At 42.1% G+C, this 23578-nt stretch overlaps 1 protein-coding gene across 1 annotated transcript; it reads left to right on the forward strand.

The window, feature by feature from the left end:
- The first annotated feature begins 866 nt into the window (after window positions 1-866).
- Window positions 867-22152, forward strand: cpne4b (copine IVb). Its single transcript, XM_070846010.1, has 16 exons — window positions 867-947; window positions 5403-5593; window positions 8471-8650; window positions 10766-10837; window positions 11077-11151; window positions 11691-11774; window positions 11893-11982; window positions 14924-15022; window positions 15410-15496; window positions 15988-16047; window positions 16181-16314; window positions 16537-16591; window positions 16806-16857; window positions 17460-17593; window positions 18030-18266; window positions 22021-22152. The coding sequence occupies exons 2-16, from the start codon at window positions 5423-5425 to the stop codon at window positions 22150-22152; spliced, it is 1662 nt and encodes a 553-aa protein (XP_070702111.1). The 5' UTR covers window positions 867-947; window positions 5403-5422.
- Window positions 22153-23578: the final 1426 nt, after the last annotated feature.

Consider the following 23578-nt stretch of genomic DNA (forward strand, 5'->3'; position numbering starts at 1 on the left):
GCAGGATGAAGCTTTAATGCCATGTAGGAACTGGATGCACTTGAAATTGACTATTATCCGCCAGTGATTTTAGAAAAGGTTTAGAAAAGATTATATGATAAAACAAGCAAAATAAGATAATCAGTGCTAAAAGGTAATGCAGCCCTGTTGAAGTAGACTATAGTGGCGTTCATTCGGAGTACAGTAGAAGTCAGAGAACATCCAGCACAGTTAAAAACATTTTTTAAAAAATCAATATTTATTTGTATAGCACTATTCAGGTTAGGTGACTGATATGACCAGATAGTACAAATAGAAATGCGCCCCATTATCTGACTTTTCGCCAGTGAAATCTCCTCATACACTGTGTTGAATGGAACCTTGTACATTTAAATCTGGACCAATGGCACACAGCGTGGACTTTAAATTAATTCCTAAGTGGTCTCAGGTGTGCAGTCATCGCCTATTAGAAACCCGCTGAGGTGCATCGCAGCCAATCAAAGCTGAGAAGCAGAAAATCTGTTTCAGGGGGTCTCAGATCGCTCTAACAACCACGAGGTGGCGCCGGTGCACCGTGCTCAGAGGCCGCTAGTCCCCGGCTACGGCGTGCTCTCTGCGGCCCCCGATGGAGCAAGCGGATTACAAACTCGAGTTAAGTGGCGCACCGTCCTCCTCCTCCTCCTCCTCCTCCTCTTCATCCTCCTCCTCCTCCTCATCTTTCACCCAGAGTAAACCCACGGAGCGCATCCTCACCGCGCTCGCCCTGTGGGGAATTAGAAAGCATCTCTGTGTGGCTGTCAGCGCCAAACCGACTGAGCTCTGCAGTGAGAGGGACTGAGAGGAAACATATAGACAAAGAGAGTGAGGAGAGGGAGATGGGTCCGGAGGCGGCGAGGCATCCGTGATTGTCAAGTAGACGGCGGTGAAGTTGTTCGTCTCCGCTCGGATCTTTTCTCCAGGTCGTTGAGGTGAGTTTTCTCTTCTGCAGGAGAGAGGAGCATCCCGGATGGTGCACGTCTTACCTGGTGCATGAGAGCTGCACGGGTTGTTCCAAACATTTATTCTGTATTGTGCTGTAATGTAATATGTATATATATATATATATACACACACACACACATATATATATATATATATGGTGACATCAGATGCCTGTAGCCTGATACAGCTGTAAGAAAACGAGCTTTATATTTATTGTTTACTGCTTGTGTGACTGTGTGTGTTCATTAATTATTCTGTAGAATAAAACAGGACTTGAAACCACTTTTTTTTTTTACTCTCAGGCAACAAGATACTATTCTTAAGAAATGCACAGCGACTTGAGAGATTCTTTCTTTGAAAAAAAAAAAATACTGGAAGATACCTTTTATAGGCTACTCTTAGAAAGCCCCTGCTTTAATTTTATTCTGCTGGAGAGCTATAAGACAAGATAAGCCCAATGAGAGAGGAGGATCCGCTTCACTCTTTTCCCCTCTCCCCTCTGCTTCATTCACTCTCACTTGCCTGCCTTTCTCCAGTTTTTTTTCCCTCTCACTCCATCTCTCTAATCCCCCCTCTCACAACCCTCTGTCTCCCTCATTCTCACTGCTTCTCTCTCTCTCTGTCAGCTCTAATAACACTGTGAGTTTGCAACACCAGACTGCTTCACTTCTGATACTCCTCTCTGTGTTTTCTCACACCCAGCCGCCTTTTATGTTTCCACTCTTTGCCGTCACCTGTCTTGGTTAATATACCATATAGGGTTGCATAACATGCTACATAGTTCATTAGCCTATGCCGCCTGTGCTGTCTGTGTGGTGATATTACTCCTTTTTGTCTGATAATCAATATGTGACAGAGCAATTACTGCTTGTTTGAGTGTCATGTACCCTCCTGTGGCTGAGTCATTAATGTCACTCCACACACGTGCACATGTGAAGGTGAATGCTCACACTCGCATACACACGTTTTACACACACACAAACGCACACAGTCAAGGGTCACGGCAATCGAGCTCTGCAATGATTGATTGTCACAGCGTGGAGAATAAGAGCTGACAGTGAGGAGCCTTGGAATGGTTTTAAGAGATCTTACGGCCCCCGGCAATCAATCACTTCTATTCTGGTATTTGTTTGGGTGCACAAACCTCATTGTTGCAAAGCATTCAGCATCTCATTCTGCAATTTTCACTTTTTCGCTTGTGATGGCTGTTTTTTTTAATCAACAGTAGTGTAGTGAAACATTGCAATTTTCTGCAGTCATATTTCTTGAAAAGTGTTTGACGTGAGTCATGTGAATCTGTAAATTTATACATTTGTATAAATTGGGGAATATTTTGTTCTTCAACACTTAAAGCATCCTCACTAATGCATTTATGTACATAAATATTAACCTAACCAGTTGTCAGCCTTAGCAAAACCACTGTTTCGGACGCCCCCCCCCCCAAGAAGCTATTGCAAAATCCTGTATTTTGCAATCCTTTGTCACCTCTGGCAATGAGCAATGCATGTGACCGCTGATCCTTTGCTGTACTATAAAGGCAGATCCCGCTCTGAGTTCTTATACAGTAGCTGTAGAAATCTTTCACATCCACCGTCACTATCAGTGTCATCTGCTGTCAACCGGAACAGACAGACATCTGCTGCTTCCCGCCCACACACGCCCCCACATACACACACACAGGCACACACATGCATAAATGTACCGCCATGCAGGGGGGCCACGTATGGAAACATAACTAAGCACATGCCACCTACGCACAGGTCTGCTGTATGTCACACACCTCTTCCGTGGCTCTGTCCACGCCTGTTTCTCTGTATACAGCTCATTCAGTGTGCTTAGCTAAAAATACTCACTACCAGCGAACACACAAATGGAACATGAATTATGGAAGACAGGGAAAAAGAGAGAGAGAGAGAGAGACATTCAGGTCAGAGTCAGACCCAGTTCCAAGAGCTTGGCTCCCTAAGGATCATACTACTAGACCACTGCATTAATATTCAACTTTTACCATCTAGCACATCAGACCTGTGGGTAGCCTGGAGTCTGGACTAACTAGACTTTAGGCTACCCAAGGTTTTAGCCCAGTCCTCTATGTACATTATGGGCTGAGAAAATGGATCAGAGCATTTTCAGTTGAATTATACATGCAATGCAGTGTTTCTAATGTAAAAGTAATACATTTATAGCTCGGTTTAGCTTTAGAAATTCTTTGGAAATTATTGACACAGTATATTAATGATGATACTACAATGTCTTTTATGTCTACTGCTGTAAAAGTTATCTTTCCAAGAGAGGATCAATACCACTGTAATATCTTTCCACTGAATATGAAGTTACAGTCAGGAGATGTGAGCTTAGCTAAGCAACAGCTAGCCTCACTTTGTCTAAAGGTAACAAAATCCACCTAAAATTCGGTCAAAAGTTTTTGTGTGAAAATTAACAAACTTCAGAAGTGCTACTAGGCAGATTTTTCGACAGAGCAGGCCAGCTGTTTCCATTCTTTATACTAAACTAAGCTAATCGTCTCCTGACTATAGCTTCATACTGTTGACTGTACACAACGACACGTGTCTGCATCCTCTCACTGTACAAAAATGAAGTAAAAATGGTATTAAATAGTAATACTTTAATTCTTTAAATTTAGCGCTAACATGGTGGGGGCAGGGTTTATGTCTCTGCAGCCAAGCCACCAGAGGGTGATTGAGATGCTTTGCCCGTCATGTCGTCCATCTTTATATCAAACCCCCAAGAAGCGTGCCAGGCGTTGGAGCCAATTTTACATTTTACATAGTGGCCAAACTGTGTAATTACAACAATGGCATACATCACGTGATGCCAACGGGCCCGAAAAGACTTTTTTCCAAAGATATACATTGTAAAAGAGACGTCTGTGAATCAACTGATATTTTTTTGAGGGTCACAACCCCCATGAATTTGATCCATTCAGTCCGATAACATCTAGAAGAGCTGCACGATTAAATTATTTTATCCCCATTCCCCCATCCCCAGCGGAGGTCTAACCAGAAGGTAGCAGGCTCAACAGACCCAAGACTTTTGTTTGCATGCTCTATGGGGCCAACAATGCAGAAGACTCGGGTACTTTTATGCCCGGGCCTCATGCACCACTGACCAACTTTCATAGGAATTAACGGTTCCCCGCCTCTAACACTGTATCCAGTTCTCTTTATATAACAATGCTTTATATGCAGCCGATGCTTCATACAGACAGACGTAAGAATTGTGTCTATCTTCTCATCTAAGTTTCAGCAAGAAAGACAACCAGCGTATATCCCAAAATGTCGAGTTATTCCTTTAACGGTCCTGCACACCCAAACAGGTGTTTTCTGCACTTCTGCATTATTACATCTGTGGCCAGATTTGAGGTGGGTGGAGAATTCCGTGAAGTTACAAGAGTCTATGTAACATTAATGTCCATGTAACACAGCTATAAGGGCTAAATGTTATTCCTCTCAAACAAAACTAAAAGCAGAGTCAGTCAAGCTGAGCCTGTGAACGCCCACACAGTCCCCAAAAGAGGCCTAATTAAGCTGAATAATTGAAAACACCTGTGTGGGGGGTTGATGAATGTTTGGGGCCTTTAAGACCAAGACAGTCATCCGTTGTAACACATTAAATGTTATTGCCACTCGTATGTGATATGGACCATCATTACTGTATTCAAAAGCTCCTGTGAGATGTTTCCTTGTTTTCTGCCAACACATTTCCTGGATTGAAATGAATATGGTCCAGTGTGATGGAATACAACAACTCTCACCTTTAACAAAGTAAAAGCACCAAATATTTTCAGCCTTTATTGTGTGTATTTATTGTGTCATTTTCTTGCAGTTTTTACTGTAAAATGTGATTCAAACTCAGTTCGTCGTGATTAACAGTTTGATTCACATTATCATGGAGAAAATGTCTATTTAGCTAATGTCATATCTATTAGGTGCTTGACAGTATTCTATTTAGGGACTGTGAACTCTATACACTCTGTGGAAACCTGAGGAGAAACCAGGCGTTTTGTTCTCGTTACTCAGCAGAGCACAATTGGTGTGTGTGTGTGTGTGTACGTGTGTGTGTTACAGAATGTGAATGCATTTGTATGTGCTGTTCTGTATAGAGAATGCATCCATGCATCCAAATGTGTGTTTGCATGTGTACATGTGTAAATGCATACTTGTGTGTGGTTGTGTTTATACTGTACAGCATGGGTGCGTATGTGTGTGTCTGAGGCCCTTGTCTGATATTCAGAGGCTTCAGAGCCCTGACCTTGAACAGTTTGAGTGCTGTCTGCTTAGTCAGGGCCACTGCATCTGCTCATGAAGCAAACAACAGTCTAAATGTACCGCAGTGCATGGGATTTTGTACTTCTGTCTGTCTACCTGTCTATCTATCCGCAAAGTAACCCTATCTTTTATCCTCACTCCCTCTCCTTTCAGTGCGTGATTGTGTGTTCAGCATGAGCAACATCTATGAGTCTGCAGAGGCCACGCTGGGCTTCATCAGCTCTCCATGCCTGACCAAAGTGGAGCTGAGAGTGGCCTGCCGTGGAATCTCAGACCGCGATGCTCTCTCCAAACCCGACCCTTGCGTGGTGCTGAAGATGCAGTCCCACGGGCAGTGGTTTGAGGTAAAGTAATGGAGTGGGTTGAAGGGGGTAAAGTGTAGGGTGGGGTATGTGTGTGCAATACTTATATACAGACCATATATATTACGATATGTATCATATATATATCATGAATTACGGTGCCATTTGAACTACTTTTTTCTTTGCCGTCGTAGTCCATAGAGCCCATAGAACAGCCCATAGCACTGACTAGCACAGATAAAAAAAATCTTCCAACAATCCCCTAGTGATATAACCTTATTATTAGTTTAAACCTTTGACAAACAATTTATCTGTGGCTTTTGTGGGGTTTTTTTGCTTCTATTTTTCTGCAAACTTGTTCCAATCGCTCACTGTCAGTTTCAGTGAAAAGAGATGTCATTGAGGTGACTTCATTGTAGCTGTAGCAACACTACTATCATTGTCTACGCCATATGTCCAAGGCCTGACTTGCCAGTCAGACTGGGAATTTGTGTCTCAATCTGCTCTTCAGGATCTGTTGCAGATGATTCTTTATGAATCGCTCTGTAGACTTGAAATAATTCAAGCGCGTCATTGAATTCATGTTTGACTAAATGATTTTGTGTAATCAAGGTCTTCCACTATCGTGCAGAGCTTTGATTGTGTCGCTAACCTTCTCACACTTAATTGCGTGCCATGTTTGGTTCTTATAAATTATGGATGTTAATTGTCACGGGAGGCATTAGAAATCATAATTTTTGTGGATTGATGTTGTATTTATCTATCCAAATGCTTTTTTCACTTTGAACTGAAAAATATGCTGGTTTTATTTCTCTGCTCATCTCCAAAACAAGTTGTTTTTCCCAATAATTTTGATATCAAAAATAATGAGTGCACCTAACTCCTTTTTCCTGGTATCCTGGGCAGTTTTATTGGGCACATTGTATGCAATAAAAAGTCTCAAATACACAGAGACAACATCTAGAATAGAGTTAGCACTTGAAAATGGAAGAGAAATGAAGGGAAATGTTCCACTTCTCTCCTTTTACCTCCAAGACACAACATGCTCTTCTAAGGACTTCAGATCTGCTGCTTTAAGAAACCTCTTATTCCCATTGAAGCCTTACCAGTGGCAGTAGCACGTGTATTAGCAGAATTTTGTGGGAACACAGCACGAGGGAAAAGATAAATCTAGAGGAATGCTAGAAAGAAGTAGATCTTCATCCTTCTTTCTTTCTTTCTTATTTCTGGGGAAGACAGACATGTGCTAAGTGCACTGTCTTTCTTTTAAAAATGTAGATACACACGCCCACGCATGCATGCACATACTCATACTTACAGTGCTACAGTGACCCACTCTCACAGACGTACATGGATTTGCACGGTGACACACACACTCAGTCTCTCTCTATTTCCATAAGGGCTCAAGATCAAGTGCTCAGAAAGTAGCGCAGCATTATTCTTTGGAGACTGCACAAAAAGCTATTTTATACAACGCGCGCATGTGTGTGTGTGTGTGTGTGTGTGTGTGTGTGTGTGTGTGTGTGTGAGAGAGAGAGAATGCATGTGTATGTGTTACAATAAGCCCCTCTGTGGGACTGAGGAAATGGACAAATGTTATCACTGCCCATCAGAGTCTCTTAATTGGATAATTGTTGAGAGAACGTATTCCAGCCACAGAGTGTATATGTGTGTGTGTGTGTGTGTGTTTATGTGTTCTCAATTCTTTTTCCTTTAATGAGATGCCAGGCTATTGAGGTGTCAGAAAAAGGCCAAATCTGTTCTCGTTCGTTTGTTTGTTTGTGTCTGCTGGTTGGCCATTCATTTTTGTATCTGTGTGTGTGTGTGTGTGTATGTATGTGTGTGCCAAAGGGTTATCAACAATAAAAGGGAACCAGTTGTTGCTGCTATTGGATAGGTTTTGTTGGCAGCTGTGAGACAGACTTTTGTTTGGCTTTCTATTCCCTTCTGTGTGAGGCGGTTAGACAGAAGAAATTGTGAGATGAATGTCACAACTTTAGTCGCTTCTGTGTGAAGTGTGTGATTTTAGCCATCAAGAAAAATCCATATTCCCAATTTTCAAGTTGATAAGTGTAAACAATGTGGTAATGGCTACGATGCTAAAAAAGTCTGCCGAGGTTCACGATCAATGCACAGTGGCAGAATGCTGAATGTTGAGTGAAATCTTCATAGCTCAGTCACATTGGAAAGACCATAAAAACTCCTTTTAAAGTGAAAGTGCTAACAATACAAAAAGAGCAGTTTTTTGAAACACTGCTTTCACGCAGCTAGACAGACTTTATGAAAACTACACAAAATTATGTAGGAATATTTACAAAATCTGTATAACATGAGAATAATGTAAAGTTTATTTTTAGATGTTTTGACCAATATGTGTGAAAGACCTCAGTGATCTTCCAAACAATGATTATTAAGAGTTTACAGATTAATAAATTAATGTCAACAAATAAATTACATTTTAAAATGATTGCTTAATTTAACATTTTATAAATCAATTTGACAATATATATTTTTCTAACCACTTTTGCCTCACAGCTAGAAGGTTTCAGGTTCAAACCCATCGACCATTTGGGGCCTTACTGTGTTGAATTTGCCTCCCCATGCTTACATGCACTCTCTCGGGGCACTCTGGCTTCCTCCCACAGTCCAAAGACATGCATGTCAGGGTAGATGGTGATGGTGAATGATTGTCTGTCTCTATGTGTGATTGACTTGCGTCCCCAAGGTTTTTTCATTTGCCATTTATATGATTCTCTTGCTGTGACAAAACTCAGCCATGGGATTTTTGACCTGTAACCTGAAAGGCACAGAAATAGCAGTTGTCTTCTTTTTTAGATTCAAAAAAATGCATTAGACATACTAGGCTATTAACTTGGAGATTGTGTGTGTGTGTGTGTGTGTGTGTGTGTGTGTTTGCAGGTGGACCGTACAGAGGTGATTCGTAGCAGTAGCGGCCCAGTCTTCTCCAAGATCTTTCTGGTGGACTACTACTTTGAGGAGGTCCAGAGGCTCCGCTTTGAACTTCATGACATCAGCTCTGGCAACAATGGCCTCCGTGATGCTGACTTCCTGGGAGCTATGGAGTGCACCTTAGGACAGGTCAGTTCGTCTTTTGACGGGTCAGTACTTGGCCAAATGGAGAGCATATATGAAAGAAAGGTTAGTTCTGAGGAGTGAATGCATGATGTGATCGATGAGTACACACAAAGGTCAGTAAGTGAAGACACTCTTTATTACTGTCTCTCTCCACTGTATATTATTTGATAAAACAGACATGTTCCTGAAGTCAAGCTTACATGATTGAATATGAAACCACATATTAGGTAGGTCACTGCACAAGCTAAGTGGTGCGTGTGATTGAAGTTTGAAGTTCATATACAATGCACATCTGAATACATGTTAGAGTGAGTAAGTGTGAGCGTGCCTGTACAGGTGAATTTATGACAGGAGTGCATTTATGTGCACCACTGAGTGTACTTGCAGCCAGGAAATTGCATTTAACCAGTGTATCGCATACAGTAGGTGTTACGTGTACGAGTGTAGACCATGCAAGTCTATGTCAGACCTACGCAGCCTGCATGCTGAGTGCAACAATTATGGGCTGGAGTGTAATATTCTTTTTAAAGTGCACCAAGCTTGTTGGGATATTACACCTATGTAGGAGGTAATGTGTACTTTAATTAGGGTGAGAGAGCAGCTTTAGGATTAGAGAAACCAACTTTAGTCGTGGATAGAATCCTAATGTGATCTTTTCACTTGAGGTCAGCTACTGTCACTGCCTGCATTTAGTTTTCGTTGTCCTTGAGTCTTTGGTACCACAAAGCCCGGAGGGTGCTTCAAACTATAATTCCGAAGCATTTGCATGTGCATACACTAAATACTCATGGCCTTGTTTCTCACTTAGTGGTGCCATTGCCCTCATAATGATGTAGTTGGAATCAATATTTTAAGACTTTAAAAGCTTTATTTACATGCTCATAGATATCCCAAAACAGAAATCTAATTGCAGTAGTAATCATTAACAACCTGAGTTATTTGAGTTTTGACGGCTTTTGAAATTACCCGCTAAGTCACACTGAGTAGAAGGAAAAGGAGAGAAAGCAGAGAGGACAGTAAACAACTAGCCCACTTATCATTGCCAGAGACGCTATCAGCAACATAAAGCTGGTGGGTTTACAATAGTTGGGAGAGCTGAGATAATCGACAAGAGGATTTTGAAAGCAAGAGACAGAGAGGTTTACTGAAATGGGATAACACGCTGCCGACATTTTGTCAGGGTCCAACCAACAACATGCTGGATGCTGCAGCTCATCCAGAGCATTGTTAAGAAAAAGACATTATATCAGTGCAATATGAAAGCACAGTAAACAGAAACGTAGAGTTGGAATTGCCTGAGTGTTACCTAATGCCATTTGTTGCATTACTGTGTTCATTATTTGTGTGTACAGTACAGCAGGGCCCCCTATTGTTTAAGGTGGCATAATTGGGCGATGTAGCCAGGGAAAAGCATGTCACAGACACACTGTGTCAGCAATATCATCACAGACAGCATGTTACTGATCAGTGAATATAGCTGGCATGTTGTCCTTAAAGTGACTCTAATCAGTACTTATATATTACCAATGGATCACATATATGATAAAGCCACAGAGAAGAGCTTTATTGTGTCTTTTAATTTATTGTTTTAATAAGCTTGTTGATCATATTTTAGCATTTAGCAGCTGAAGAGCCAGACATTTTTCTCTGAGTTGATAAAGACCAAATAGCTGCAGAGTCAAAAGGAGAGTAAATAATGCACCTACATTCATTAGGTGACCAGACACACGACTACAAATGAATGCCCTCTATATAAAAGACCTATGGATCTATTATATAGACAGTTTGTTGTTTTGGTTCATCTGTGGATCCTACCCAGTAACGTACAGCTCATAAAGCACCTGGCCAGCACAAAATCGTAATAGATGAAATGAGTCAAAGAGCTGGCAGATCAAACCAGGTATACAACATCAGAGAAAATTACTTTTGACAGGTAGCGAGAAAGGTGATTCCACCATGCTGCTTTGTGTCCTTTGGATGTGTGAGTGGGTAGTTGCACGTTAACATTAAGGAGAAGTGCCGGGTGACACCAGAGAGGCAAGAACAGGGCAAGCTGTCTCTCTAAGGGGAAACACGGGAATGTTTGAGCTGATTTCTTGGAGTCTGTGTTTGTTTCAGATTGTCTCTCAGAGGAAACTGACCAAAGCTCTACTCAAACAGGGAAACACTGCCGGAAAGTCCTCCATCACGGTATGATACTGTTTCCAAAGTCAGCCCACCACAGTTCCACACTCAAACGCATGCACATTCACAAGTCACGCACCCACCACCTCTTGCACTCAGACACTCTGAAGATAATTAATTTGATGATGTTGCCTGTTCAGTCTGTTCTGTTCCTCATTTCCATCTCATTTTCTCTCACCTCTGTCTTCTACCTCTCCTCCCGTCTCTCCCCTCCTCTTCTCTTTTTTTCCTCCCCCCCTGCAAAGGTGACAGCGGAGGAGTTGTCTGGTAACGACGATTACGTTGAACTTTCCTTCAGTGCTCGTAAGCTAGACGACAAGGTTTGTGAGTGCTTTGAAAAAGACCGAGAACTTGTGATTTGCTTTTAGATATGAGAGGAATTAATATTCAGAGATATGGCATTGTGTGTCGAGCAGGTGTGTGTGTGAAGTATGTGGGTGGAGGGCTGTGGGATTTGGCGGCAAAGCAACTCACGCACAATACACAGAGGTACAATCTGGCATTAGAGGAGGCCTGCTGAGATAGGTGGGCACCCCCCTCTTCCTAATAACCCCCTCCTATCTCGCCCACCCCACCACACACACAGATAACTATATTAATTTTCAGCTTCCACACGCACGCACACACATGCGCACAGCCATGGATGACTAATCCAAACAAGTTGTGCCTTAGGGGAAAGATGGGAGAAAGCAGGGGAGGGGCGAACAAATTGAATAGGACAGGGAAGGGATTGGTGGAAGAAACAAGGAAGAAAGGTAGAAAAATGGGCGAAATAATGATTCTGTTAGTGTATGAATGATTTATGGTGATTAAAGGCAGTTCTGGGGCAATGCCTTACATGCATGTTTTCCCTCTGAAGGATTTCTTCAGCAAGTCAGACCCTTTCCTGGAGATTTTTAGAATAAATGATGACGGGACTGAGTCGCTTGTACACAGAACAGAGGTAATTACATGCCCCCCCCCCACACACACACACACGTACAGACGTATTATTGACTGACGTATATCAGACGTGTGATTAACTAAAAGCTGTGATGTTTCATGCACTTCTCGCGTGGTAGACGGTCATGAACAACCTAAGCCCAGTTTGGAAATCCTTCAAAGTTTCCTTGAACACACTCTGCAGTGGCGACCATGACAGGGAGCTAAAGGTAAGTCTGCAACTGTAACTATTTTTCACAGGTCATTATAACAGCAGCATTGTTTTATTTAACCTTTGACATAATCTGCAACAATCTGAGCTTGCAAACCCATGGCTGCAGCTCCCTTCAATATTCAAATTCCCCCAGATAAACAGAATGCACTTCTAGAAGGACCTTTGGAGATTTGTGAAACTTAAGCACTGCCAAAGTGCTACATACCTGCTAGTATATGACTGAATCCAACTATGTGAGTCACAAGCAGCTTCAAACTCCTTCCATTTTCTTTTGAGAGGTTTTTGTTTTTCTTCTCCTCTCATGAGTTGAATTCAGGTCATGTGCCGCCTTTCCTGATGTGCTATTTAAAGGCCCAGGCGGGTGTGAAAGAGCTCAGTGGTCGTCCTAAACTCTCACCTTTACTCCCCAGAATAGATCTGAGTGTGTGTGCTTGTGTGTGTGTGTGTGTGTGCATATGTGAGGAAGTGGTGGCCGCACATCAGCCCCAAACAGTTATTCTTTTCCATGAATAAACATGAGCTTGTTCATTAAATATTCAGAGGCGTCTTAACTCTGCATGGCTCCTGACAGCAGGAGAAAGGGCTCAGACACACACACACACACACACACACACAAACACACACACACATGCGCGCAATCGGCTATGGTTTCCAGGGCTACCTGTTTGAAGCATCGAAGCTATAGTGAGAAATGGCAGGGCAGAGATTTCTATTCAGACCAATGCTTCCTTTTCACTAGGCTCTTAACTGACCAATGCATAAATGCATAACCCTCCTCTGCAGGGTCTGTCCGTCTCTCCCTTTGTATTACCTTTTCCGTTTCTCCACCTCTCTACTTTTCTCTCCGTACCTCTCTGGGTCTCTCCCTCCCCTCTCTGTCCAACAGTTAGTATTCAGTGAAGGGAACGCTTCTTCCTTTTTTTTTTATCACTCTCGCACAGCTCTCAGCAACTTCAAGTGGAAGCAAGGCTGCAAAAGCGAGCGCTCACACCTTCGCACACACAAATTACTGTCAAAAACACAGAGCCACATACACAATACACAAATGATCACACACACACACATACGGACAGACAAAAAAGGCACACACACTTCAGGTGCAAGCATTTGGCAGCTTAAGTGGGAGACAGGAAATAAGGGGATTACAGCCGGTCGTCGTTTTTAATCAAGCGTTGTTGGATTGGTACTGATCGCTAGTTGTTGGGGTGACCTCATGTGAGAAGGTCACAGTACGCAACCAACTCACAGCCATTAAACATTTGTAAAAGGTAGAAGCATTTATTTTTGTTTGTGTGCTAATGAGTGTTTCTATTGACCAGCTTTATTGAATGTCATTGATTGCACAGTCTCCACAGGGCAGCTCAGTTATTGGTGCTGTCAGTCACCTTTTGAAATTATAGGATTGTCACAACATTCCTCTTGTCTTCTGGCGCTAGTGCACTCTTCTGTTCCAATGAAACCCTCCCTCCATTCATCAAACCCGATTTGGCCACTATAAGTTTTCTACAACCTCCTCTCTGGGCCCTCTTGGCAATAACCACATTTTTTCTCCTTCTTTATAAAACTCTAAGGAGCTTTAGTGATCTTTATGATGGGGATCAGTTTTTCCATTTTAACAACTTGTATAAGAAATGTAATGTGGCTCGTTGAAATCAGTTCAGATACTTTCAAATCAATCACATTGTCCGGACGAAGTTTCCTTCTCCCTGCATCTCCATCTGAGATAACTCTCAGATAAAAATCTTGGAAACATACCTAACTCAGAGGGGACAGATCTCTGACATTTACTACCATATTATGATGTCAACAATGGTCTGTCCAAAATTGAAATTATGATGGGAGGACAACCTGGGGCTGGCCTTGACACAGGAGAGGGTGAATTCCTCATCTTCATGTGCTAGACTTAACGCAAAGTAGGCTGGCTGAATAGCTGTAAGACTTTAGGCTTTGAGTTTTTGATGCTCTCTGCCATAGTGGACCGTACCTTCTTTTGGGAGTTTTTGGGATGCCAGCTGAAGCTGTTCCTTATGCCTCCAGAGACGCTGACATCATAGCATTTACTATACTTTTGGCTCAGTGGAAAATACTCCTAGCCTGGGAATGCCCTGCTCCATTATCCTTTTCTGGCTGGCTATAAGATGCATTTCTAGTCTTTAGCAAATTCCACTTTACACTTGCAGATTCTGATGAGCTGTTTACCTTCAAATGGCAACCCTTTATTTCATATGGAAACAACCTGTCTGTGCCACCACCTGAATGCCTGTTATCTGTGTACTTTCTGTGTCTGTCAAGCGCTTTTTATTGTTGTTTTGTTTCTCTGCAGACTGGTCTCATATTAGATACTATTCCCCCAGCTCTCTGTCTTACTTCTTTTATTTTCCTCTTTTCAGAATGTAGATATGAACCATGTATTACATTACAAACAAACATAAAGGCTAACTTGGGTGGGTGTTTTTAGTTGATTTTTGTGTCGTTGTGAAATAAGAAAAATGTTAAATATCTTGTTGTTGTCTATCTATCATGTTTTAAGTATTTCATATGTTCCCACTAATAAAAATAAATGAGAAAAACACTGTAGGATTATAGGATTGTTTCTTTATGATGTGCAAAGCCTTGGCCCGCTGACCTGCACTTTTCACTGGTGATTGAGACCATTTTTCTTGTCTAGTAGCTCCCTTGACAGAAACAAACGATTACACCTAAACACACACACATACACACATAAAGCTGTCTCTTAAGCCACGTCCCTCTCAGCATCCTCAGATTAATATTTCACCGCTCCATTGCCCCCCCACCAACACTGCCTTATCAATCATTCAGCATGGCATTTCCCTGCATGCTATGAGTGTGTGTGTGTGTGTGAGTTTAGGTGACAGTGTTGCAGCTGTGCTCTGACTGAATGAATGTGTGCGCTTGCTTATGTGTCTCTGTTCCAGTGCACAGTTTGGGACTGGGACTCTAATGGAAAACACGACTTTATTGGGGAGTTTCAGACCACCTTTAAGGAGGTGAGAGCAGAGCAGGAGGGCAAACAGGTAACTGCACACTGACTCACTGCAAATTTATTTAGATGAGCAATGGATTGATAATGGTTGGACCTGCATATATATTGTACCAATAAGCTGATAGGCTCTATGATGTTAACTATCCAACCCACTCAGGGTGAAAAACACCCCAGAATGACATATTTTAACAATACAATATGTGAAATATACCATAGATATACCTTGGATACCAAAAAGGTATCCAAGGATTTTCTACATATGCAAAATGTTGTCTATCTAAATAGATTTGTGATCGTTCTGTTTTTCTGTAGTCTCACACTCACATTTGATGTGCAAGTATTTATACTCCATGCGTACACGAACCACATCTAAAGTTATACCACCCACATTAACATGAATGCACACGTGTTTTCCCAGATTCAGTGGGAGTGTATCAACCCTAAATACCAGATGAAGAAGAAAAACTACAGAAACTCTGGTGTTGTCATTCTCAACCACTGTAAGGTGAAGTAACACAAGATGAGTCTCATGTCTTTCTACTTCCTGCAATGCCTCCAACCCACTCTTAAATAATTATCCAAAAGCGCTACTAGTGGTCAAAAATCTGCAAAGGGTACCTTTAATTGTCATTGAATCGCTTAGTTGATGAGTTGTTTGCTGTATAATGCCAGTTAAAACTTTCATTTCCCAGAACCCATGGGGACATTTTCGAATTGCCTGTTTTGTCCAAAAAGAAGAGTCCAAAGATATTAAATTTCCAATGAAATAAAACAGAGATAAGCGGCAAATGCTCATAATTAAGAGGCTGGAGCCAGTGTTTGTCATTTTTGTTTGATATAACATAAAATTAGATGTGATTGATTGATTGATTATCAAAACTGCTATCGGTTAACTAATGTCGAGCGTCACCACAGCGACGTTCACCTCATTCAGCTTTTATCATATCTGATCTTGAATCCATGGCATGGTCTAAATTTAAACATTTCCCCTGACAGATCATCAAAATGTATTCCTTCCTGGATTATATCATGGGGGGCTGCCAAATTCAATTCACAGTAAGTTTTGTCACATATAATCTCCTCAATATTTACAGCATGTCATTATCTGTCCATGCCCACTCATGCTGTGTGAGCTTGTGTGTGTGTGTGTGTGTGTGTGTGTGTGCGTGTGCGTGTGTTTCTGTCGCAGGTGGCAATAGACTTCACAGCATCCAATGGGGATCCCAGAAACAGCTGCTCCCTCCACTACATCCACCCTTACCAGCCCAATGAGTACCTCAAAGCGCTGGTGGCTGTCGGGGAGATCTGCCAAGACTATGACAGGTATAAAGCACCCCATCAATCATCGTTTAGCTGGTGCTGACACACACACACACACACACACATACTTTTGCACACACGAACACACAAGATATTCCCTCTGAGAATAAAGAGATGAAGAGATTTCTATGTGTTTATGTTTAAATTTTAAAGCTCCTGTTTTTCCCTCTGTACGTTTCTCCATATTTTTTACAATGAATCATGCGTCTCTCTCTTGTTCTCCAGTGATAAAATGTTCCCTGCATTTGGTTTTGGAGCACTGATACCACCTGACTTCAAGGTAGGACTTTTTTGGTGTGTGCATGTGTGTTTGCAGCTGCAGGGGGAGTTCCTTCTACTTTATATTTTAGATCTCTTTCAGAGGCGCAGCTTGCTTTTGATCAACATGAAAAGAGAATGCATCTGTCAACCTGTAAGTTGGACTAAACGTGTTGTGCTGAGTGTTTGGTTTAACGTGGCGGTAAAAGGCTTTGTGTTCTCCGTCCCACATGAAGGTTTCACACGATTTCGCCGTGAACTTTGATGAAGACAATCCAGAATGTGCTGGTGAGCTATCAAACCAACACACACACACACACACACACACACACACACACACAGACTTGACTTCTTGACTCACAGAAACTTTCATATTTAATACATCACAGGACCAATACAGTCCTCCTGTCTCACGTCTGCATACCTCTCATCTCTCTCTCTCTGTCAGTCCCATATTTCTCCCTCTATATCTGTCCCCTCCCTGTTTCTTCCTCTCACACATAAAAATACGCACACTGGTATGCACACACGCACACACACATGCGTGTGCGACGTATTTCATGCTCTAAGATACAGAGAGAAACAACACTAATCTGTATGTGTGAAATGGGCTTCTTCTCCCCACATAGCTGCGTTCCTGCCGTGAAGGTGTGTGTGTGTGTGTGTGTGTGTGTGTGTGTGTGTGTGTGTGTGTCAGCCTGTGCTTGTGTGGACTATAAAGGATAGCTTTTTGAAAAATACTCACCTTGGAGTGCAATCAAACGCGCAGAGTACTTTTGCAAGTACAAGAACTTTGACTCGGCGAGGTCAGTGCCGTGTTGCATAGAGACAGGAAGACAAATAAACAAGCAGGAAAAGAACCTGTGTGTGTGTGTGTGTGCATGTCGCAGGGATCCAAGGCGTGGTGGAGGCCTACCAGAATTGCCTCCCTAAGATCCAGCTGTATGGACCCACCAACATCGCCCCAATCATCCAGAAAGTGGCCTCATCTGCCTCCGAGGAGATGCACACCAAAGAGGCCATGGTGAGAGAGAATGAAAAAGATAAAAAATGAAAGTCATGGCCATTTTGCTCCTGTTGTTGTGACCGTTGGTGTTTGCAGTGGCACACAGGGAAATAAGGGAAAGACAAATAACAATGAAAAGACAAAAAGAGAGACATCAGAGGAGGTACAAGATGGGACAAAGAGCAAAAAGAGATGAATTAAAAAGAGGGGTGAAGTGACTAATAATTTAATTCTAGTTATAAATTTTAGAGCACAGATTCTTCTCTGCCTTAATGCCTCCCGCTTCTCTCAGGCTCTCTAGTGGATTAGAATGAGTTTTATTCAAATTAGTCCCCGACAAGAAGCCACTGTTCAAAACACAAGATTCATAGACATCTATCCATCCCTCCCCACATCCTCCTTCCTTCTCCCCCCAAATTTCCCACCACCATCCCTCCTTTCCCCGCCCCACCAGGAATACTTCATCCTGCTGATCCTGACAGACGGCGTCATCACCGACATGGCGGACACGCGGGAGGCCATCGTACACGCCTCCCACCTGCCCATGTCCGTCATCATCGTCGGCGTGGGTAACGCAGACTTCACAGACATGCAGATATTGGATGGGGACGACGGGATCCTTCGCTCACCAAAGGGCGAGCCCGTCCTCCGGGACATCGTCCAGTTCGTCCCCTTCAAGGACTTCAAACACGTGGGTGGCGGCTGGGAGGAGGGGTAAAGGGCGAGGGATAGAGGCCTTGCATTTCTGGAAAAATCACAGAGTTTTGATAAATGCAGTCCAAGCAGAAAGTGTGACTAATTCTCCTGGGAAGCCAGGCAACATTAAGACATATACAAACGAGGCACTATATAACAATTCAGCAGAATGCGTTTTTGCATTAGATGCTGTTTCTCAGCTATTTTTGTTCCTTGGGTGGCTACTTCTTCGCAACCAGCATAACCATAGTGAATACCAAACTGTTCACTTTAAAACTCTCTCAAGCTGAACAACATTTAAAGGGAATAAGAAATGTGAGGTCATAAAAGAGTGTAAAATCGTGAAGCATTAAGAAATTTCACATCAGGGCCACAAACTAAGTGGGCTTCAGTAGCGCTCTGAATTTTTCAATACTGTTGCCAGAGCAACATCTGAGTTTCTGTGCTGAAATCAATCAATGCTATTTTCACTTTTCTACATAGCTCATTTTCTCGTCTTTGTCTTCTGTCCAAACAAGCAGCATTATGCTTTAGAGAGGCTGTTGGCAAATCACAGCCTATGGGTCAAATCTGTTTTGAAATATGTGATCAAAGTAAAAAAAGAGTAAGATTCAGACCAAGGATTTGGTTCCAATTTCCAAATCTTAACATATTTCAACATATTTCCATTTCTAAAAAGGATCCACTGGGGACAGACGAAGCAACAACATTTAAAAAGTTGGACGTCAACAGTGGCTCTGTCTTGGTTTTGTGTGTGTGTGTGTGTGTGTGTTGGGTGGCACAAAGTTCTGTATTCAGGGGGTACGGATATGAGTGTGTGGGCGTAATATGCTTGGTGTGCTCGTCAAAACAGATCATCTATCTGCTCACTGTGTGTGTGTGTGTGTGTGTGTGTGTGTGTGTGTCTCTCTCTCTGGTGGCATTAATTTTGCCTGGCTTTGACGGGGTGTGTTTGACTGGGTCTGTTATGGTGAGTTTAGTCTGTGACAGGTTGAGAAATCAACCAATTACACCCCAGCCAAACAGAAAGAGAAAAAGTGAGAGTGTAGGCAGGAGTGGAAACATTTAGTTCACCCAAAAGTACATAGAGATAGAGAGGGAGTCAGAGAGGAGAAGTGAAGTGAAGAATAAAACCTGGAGTACCAGATGAGGAAACACCAGAGGAAGATGGGGGGGGGGGACAGCGCACAGCGGTGGTGGTGGTGTTGAAGGGGGGTCAACAGGAGACCGGAGCTAAAGACAAAAGGGAGCGAGGGAGTGTGTGACAGAGGTGGAGAGGTGATTTTCTGCTCTGTCGTTTCTTTTCAAAGGGGATTAGCAGGACGGAGCTGCTGTGTGACAGGCAGAGTGGGGGGATAACAGGTAGATAGGAGCGGAGGAGAGCGAGCAGAAGGGAGGATGGAAATGAGAGGAGGGGGGCTGGGGTGGGTGCACTTTGATGATGCATTGTCTCGGGGAATTATGTGAGACGGAGAACGACAGACTCTCTGACTTTGAGGATTCAGAAGTGTGTGCGGAGTGGGAGCATGTGTGTGCGCATGAAGTCAAGTGGCTGGCCTGTACGTGTGCGTACATTATGTGTGTGTGTCTTCATGTATGCATAGGAATTAATTTTTTCTCTTTTTTTCAGTGCTGAATGTAAGTATAGTGCAGTGGCGGGCCGTTCATTTTACACCTGGGCCTCAAACCACCTCTTAATACCATCATTATGACGCCACGGCTATAGAAACCATCAATATTATACAGAAAGGCAGTATAACAGGGCGTTGCATCGCAGACAGGTATCTCATGCTGGAGAATGAATGTCATCACTAAAGCAAGAAACCCAATTAAAAGAATTCAACAAGTCTCCTTTCACTGCAGCCACAGCTGTGCTGCTGTGCACCTGCTCCATATACATCAAACACTGTAACCACCGACTCGGCTCCAAACACAGAGTCGTTCAGTTGCCAACACCAGGCATTCCCAGCAACACAATTTGCTCCTCTGAGCCTGTAAGCTAAAGGTATTGCTTGTAGTTGCTGACCTGAAAGTGGCGGACGAACCCTTTTCCCGGCTGGGACAGGCTTGCTAGCTTCGGGGTGGGCCAACATTTCCTCAAAATGTCCAGCTTTTCTTGGAAAATCCGCCTTGAAAATGGATTTCTAAGTAGATCTGTGACCAAATTAACATCTTCTCCTCCGTCAGCCATTGTGGGTTAAAAAAAACTGCTATTAATACTTACGATTATGATAAAGTTTTAGCTTGTGCAGGTCGCTACAGATAAGAATCGCCAGCTTTGGCTAAGCTCTCTGACCAGCCAATCAGAGGACGTGAAAATACTAACGTCATCGTACGCCTGCTAGAAGGCCCTGGGGTCACCAACTCGAAATCTGATTGGTTAAAGCAACAGTTTCATTGCGATGTATTTTAAGCTACGGGCGCCTGCACTTTTGATTCTGAAGGCCTCAGGGCAGATTTCTTTGACCCTGGCAACACATGATGGCTGAAATATGATTGGATAAAAGCTCTAACATAAACATACACTGCTGGAAGCCCCCCAGTCCAGAGACACAGAGACAAGCTATGAAATGAAGAGCATTGACTATTAGGAATAATCTAAAAAGATGAATGGGAAAATATTAAAATGTAAATCAGTGATTCTGAGTTTAGGCCAGCAGAGAAGGCCTTGCTGGCCCTGACAGCCCACCACTGGTATAGTGTCATTTGAATATTTTATACTTTCACTGCACATTTAAAGGGAACAGTCAATCATCATAATGTCATAAAACAATGAACTTTTTATGAACCAACAACCTGCCTTGTTTTGAATAACAATACATTCTTGACTTCATCCTAAGGGTTTTTTTGTGACCAACTGTTTTTTATTAGTTATTTATTACATATATATAACAAGAAAGCAAACATGTCTCATGCAGACACCCAATGTTGAACCAGCCACTAACCACCCTCCCTTAACACGAAAACCCATCGAAGCTTTTCCTGAAATATGGAGGACATGATAGATCAGAATACAGTAAATGATAATAAACCCTCAGGCGACATGATAATGACACCCCTTCAACTTTAACTAGAATAAAATAGGCTAGAATGGGTTCAATTGTACAACATGTATCCTGGCCATGAATAGCTCCAATTAATAATGTCAAAAGAAGTGTTAATCTATTTGGTTTTTGAAATTCATCATGCTTATTTCAACATTAACTGTGGCTGCAGTAGATTCTTCTACTAAAGTCTGCCTTTTCTATGAATATTTTGAAAGGGTTTCTTGAGCCATAAGTTATAACAAACTATTGCCAATCCACCAAAAATTAGAGTTGCAATTTTTCAAATAATAATAGAATCCTTAGAGCAAATTGAAACAAACACAACTGGACTACTTTCCATTATTAACCCACGCAGCACAAACCTTACCAAGGTTTAATGTACATAATCATTTACTTTTGCCTGCATAAAGAGTGTACTTCCATGCAGTGTTTTTTATTTCTAGGCAGGATCCTTCTGCTTGAGCACATATATAGAAACCAAACAATGGTACCAGAGGACAAAAAGGTGAAAGCAGGGATGTTTTTCAGTTTCTCAGATGAGTTTGTCTGATCGCATCAGTCTCACTGGTCCTAACCTTTGACAGCATCAGACTCAACTGTAAATTCTAGCATCGTAGAAACACACTTGGCCGGTGATGTGTGTGTGTATTTGTGACCACTCTCCTCCGCTCTCTCTCTCTTTGTCTGTCTCCATGTTTCCAGGCCTCTCCAGCTGCACTGGCCAAGAGTGTTTTGGCAGAAGTCCCGAACCAGGTGGTGGATTATTACAATGCTAAAGGCATCAAACCCAAGTGTATGTCAGACTTCGAGTCCACAAGAACCTTCAGCCCCTGACAATGAAATACATGCAAACATACGCTCAAATACACACACACACATATATATATATCATATATATACTTTATGTACTGTATAATACATATACACATGCAAAAGCACAAAAACACATACACACAAATAAACATGTACACTACATGTATACAACATACAGTAGTCTAGCTCAGAGAATTAGCTCGTTCTGGTGAAACAATTTGATCTACTCCATTGATGACTATTGCATGTTTGGCCACAATGGCATCACCTGGGAAATTATTACTATCTACTGTATATCTGAAAGATGTTTATAGAAATAACAGCAGTCTCCCGAACCAGCATGCAGACTCATAGCCCATAGCCCACCCAAAGAAATGACACTCCTACCTTATTTAGATAACTAGCAAGTACATAGGCCAACCTATCTGTCAGTAGAAAAGCCAAAATATGTGATTGCCTTGCCCGAAATGTTTAGAATTAGCATTGCAAATGTTATTTATGGGAATATTACCGCCCCTGCTCGTGTACTGCATAAATGCATGCATAATTCAGCTTCTGCAAATATCCAATCACCAGTAGCCACTTGCTAGTTATGAAATAAAGTATCTCTGTCATTTGATTGACATAAAAGGTTGCCTTGGGTGTTTTGGGTTCTTTTCTACAGATTTGTTTGAGATTTTGCTAAATGGAAATGAACAACAGAATAATTGTAATAATTTCTTAATAACCTTCTTACATTGTAAAGAGTTTTGGGAGGATAGAAAAGCGTGTGTGGTAGACACTCATCTGTGAGCTGAAAACTGTTTTTTTTTCTGTATTCTGCATGTTGATTATAATAAAGACACTTTGGTTTTCTCATTTTAGTGTGATGTGATATTTGTGTGCATGTGTATTTAACCATGTTGTGGGGAAATAAGTATATTTACATTTAATGAAATGTAATATTTACAGCATTACAACAGAAAAAAAGTTAGGGTTGAATTGAGGTTAGACATGTAGTGATTATAGCCAATGTAAGGTTATGTCTCAGAGGGATGAAGGAGAAACAATGGAATATCCTAAGTGACAAAAACAACTGTGTGTGTGTGTGTTTATTCAGACAATCAATGTAGAGGTTTAATCTAGAATAACAAAGAAAGACCAGCTGGCAGCCTTAGCTGTTAGGTGATTTATTTTTCTCTGCCCAGTGAGCTTCTGTCTGTCTGTTTACCACTGAATATGCAAACTATTTGTAGCCTCTATGCAGACTGCTACTGAGGTTAGATATCACACGTCTCTCTCCCTGTCTCTCTCATGGATAGCCCTGCCTTGTTGAATGAACCAGCTCTTCACAAAACTACCTCACATTTCCTCTACACTTTGTCAGCTCACAGACACCTTCTTCCACAACATCTCTCTTTCACCCTTTCTGCGTCTCCCAGACAGACATTAAAATGCAAGACTTAAT

This window comes from Pempheris klunzingeri, chromosome 16, assembly GCF_042242105.1.
Source record: "Pempheris klunzingeri isolate RE-2024b chromosome 16, fPemKlu1.hap1, whole genome shotgun sequence".
Classification (NCBI taxonomy): domain Eukaryota; kingdom Metazoa; phylum Chordata; class Actinopteri; order Acropomatiformes; family Pempheridae; genus Pempheris; species Pempheris klunzingeri.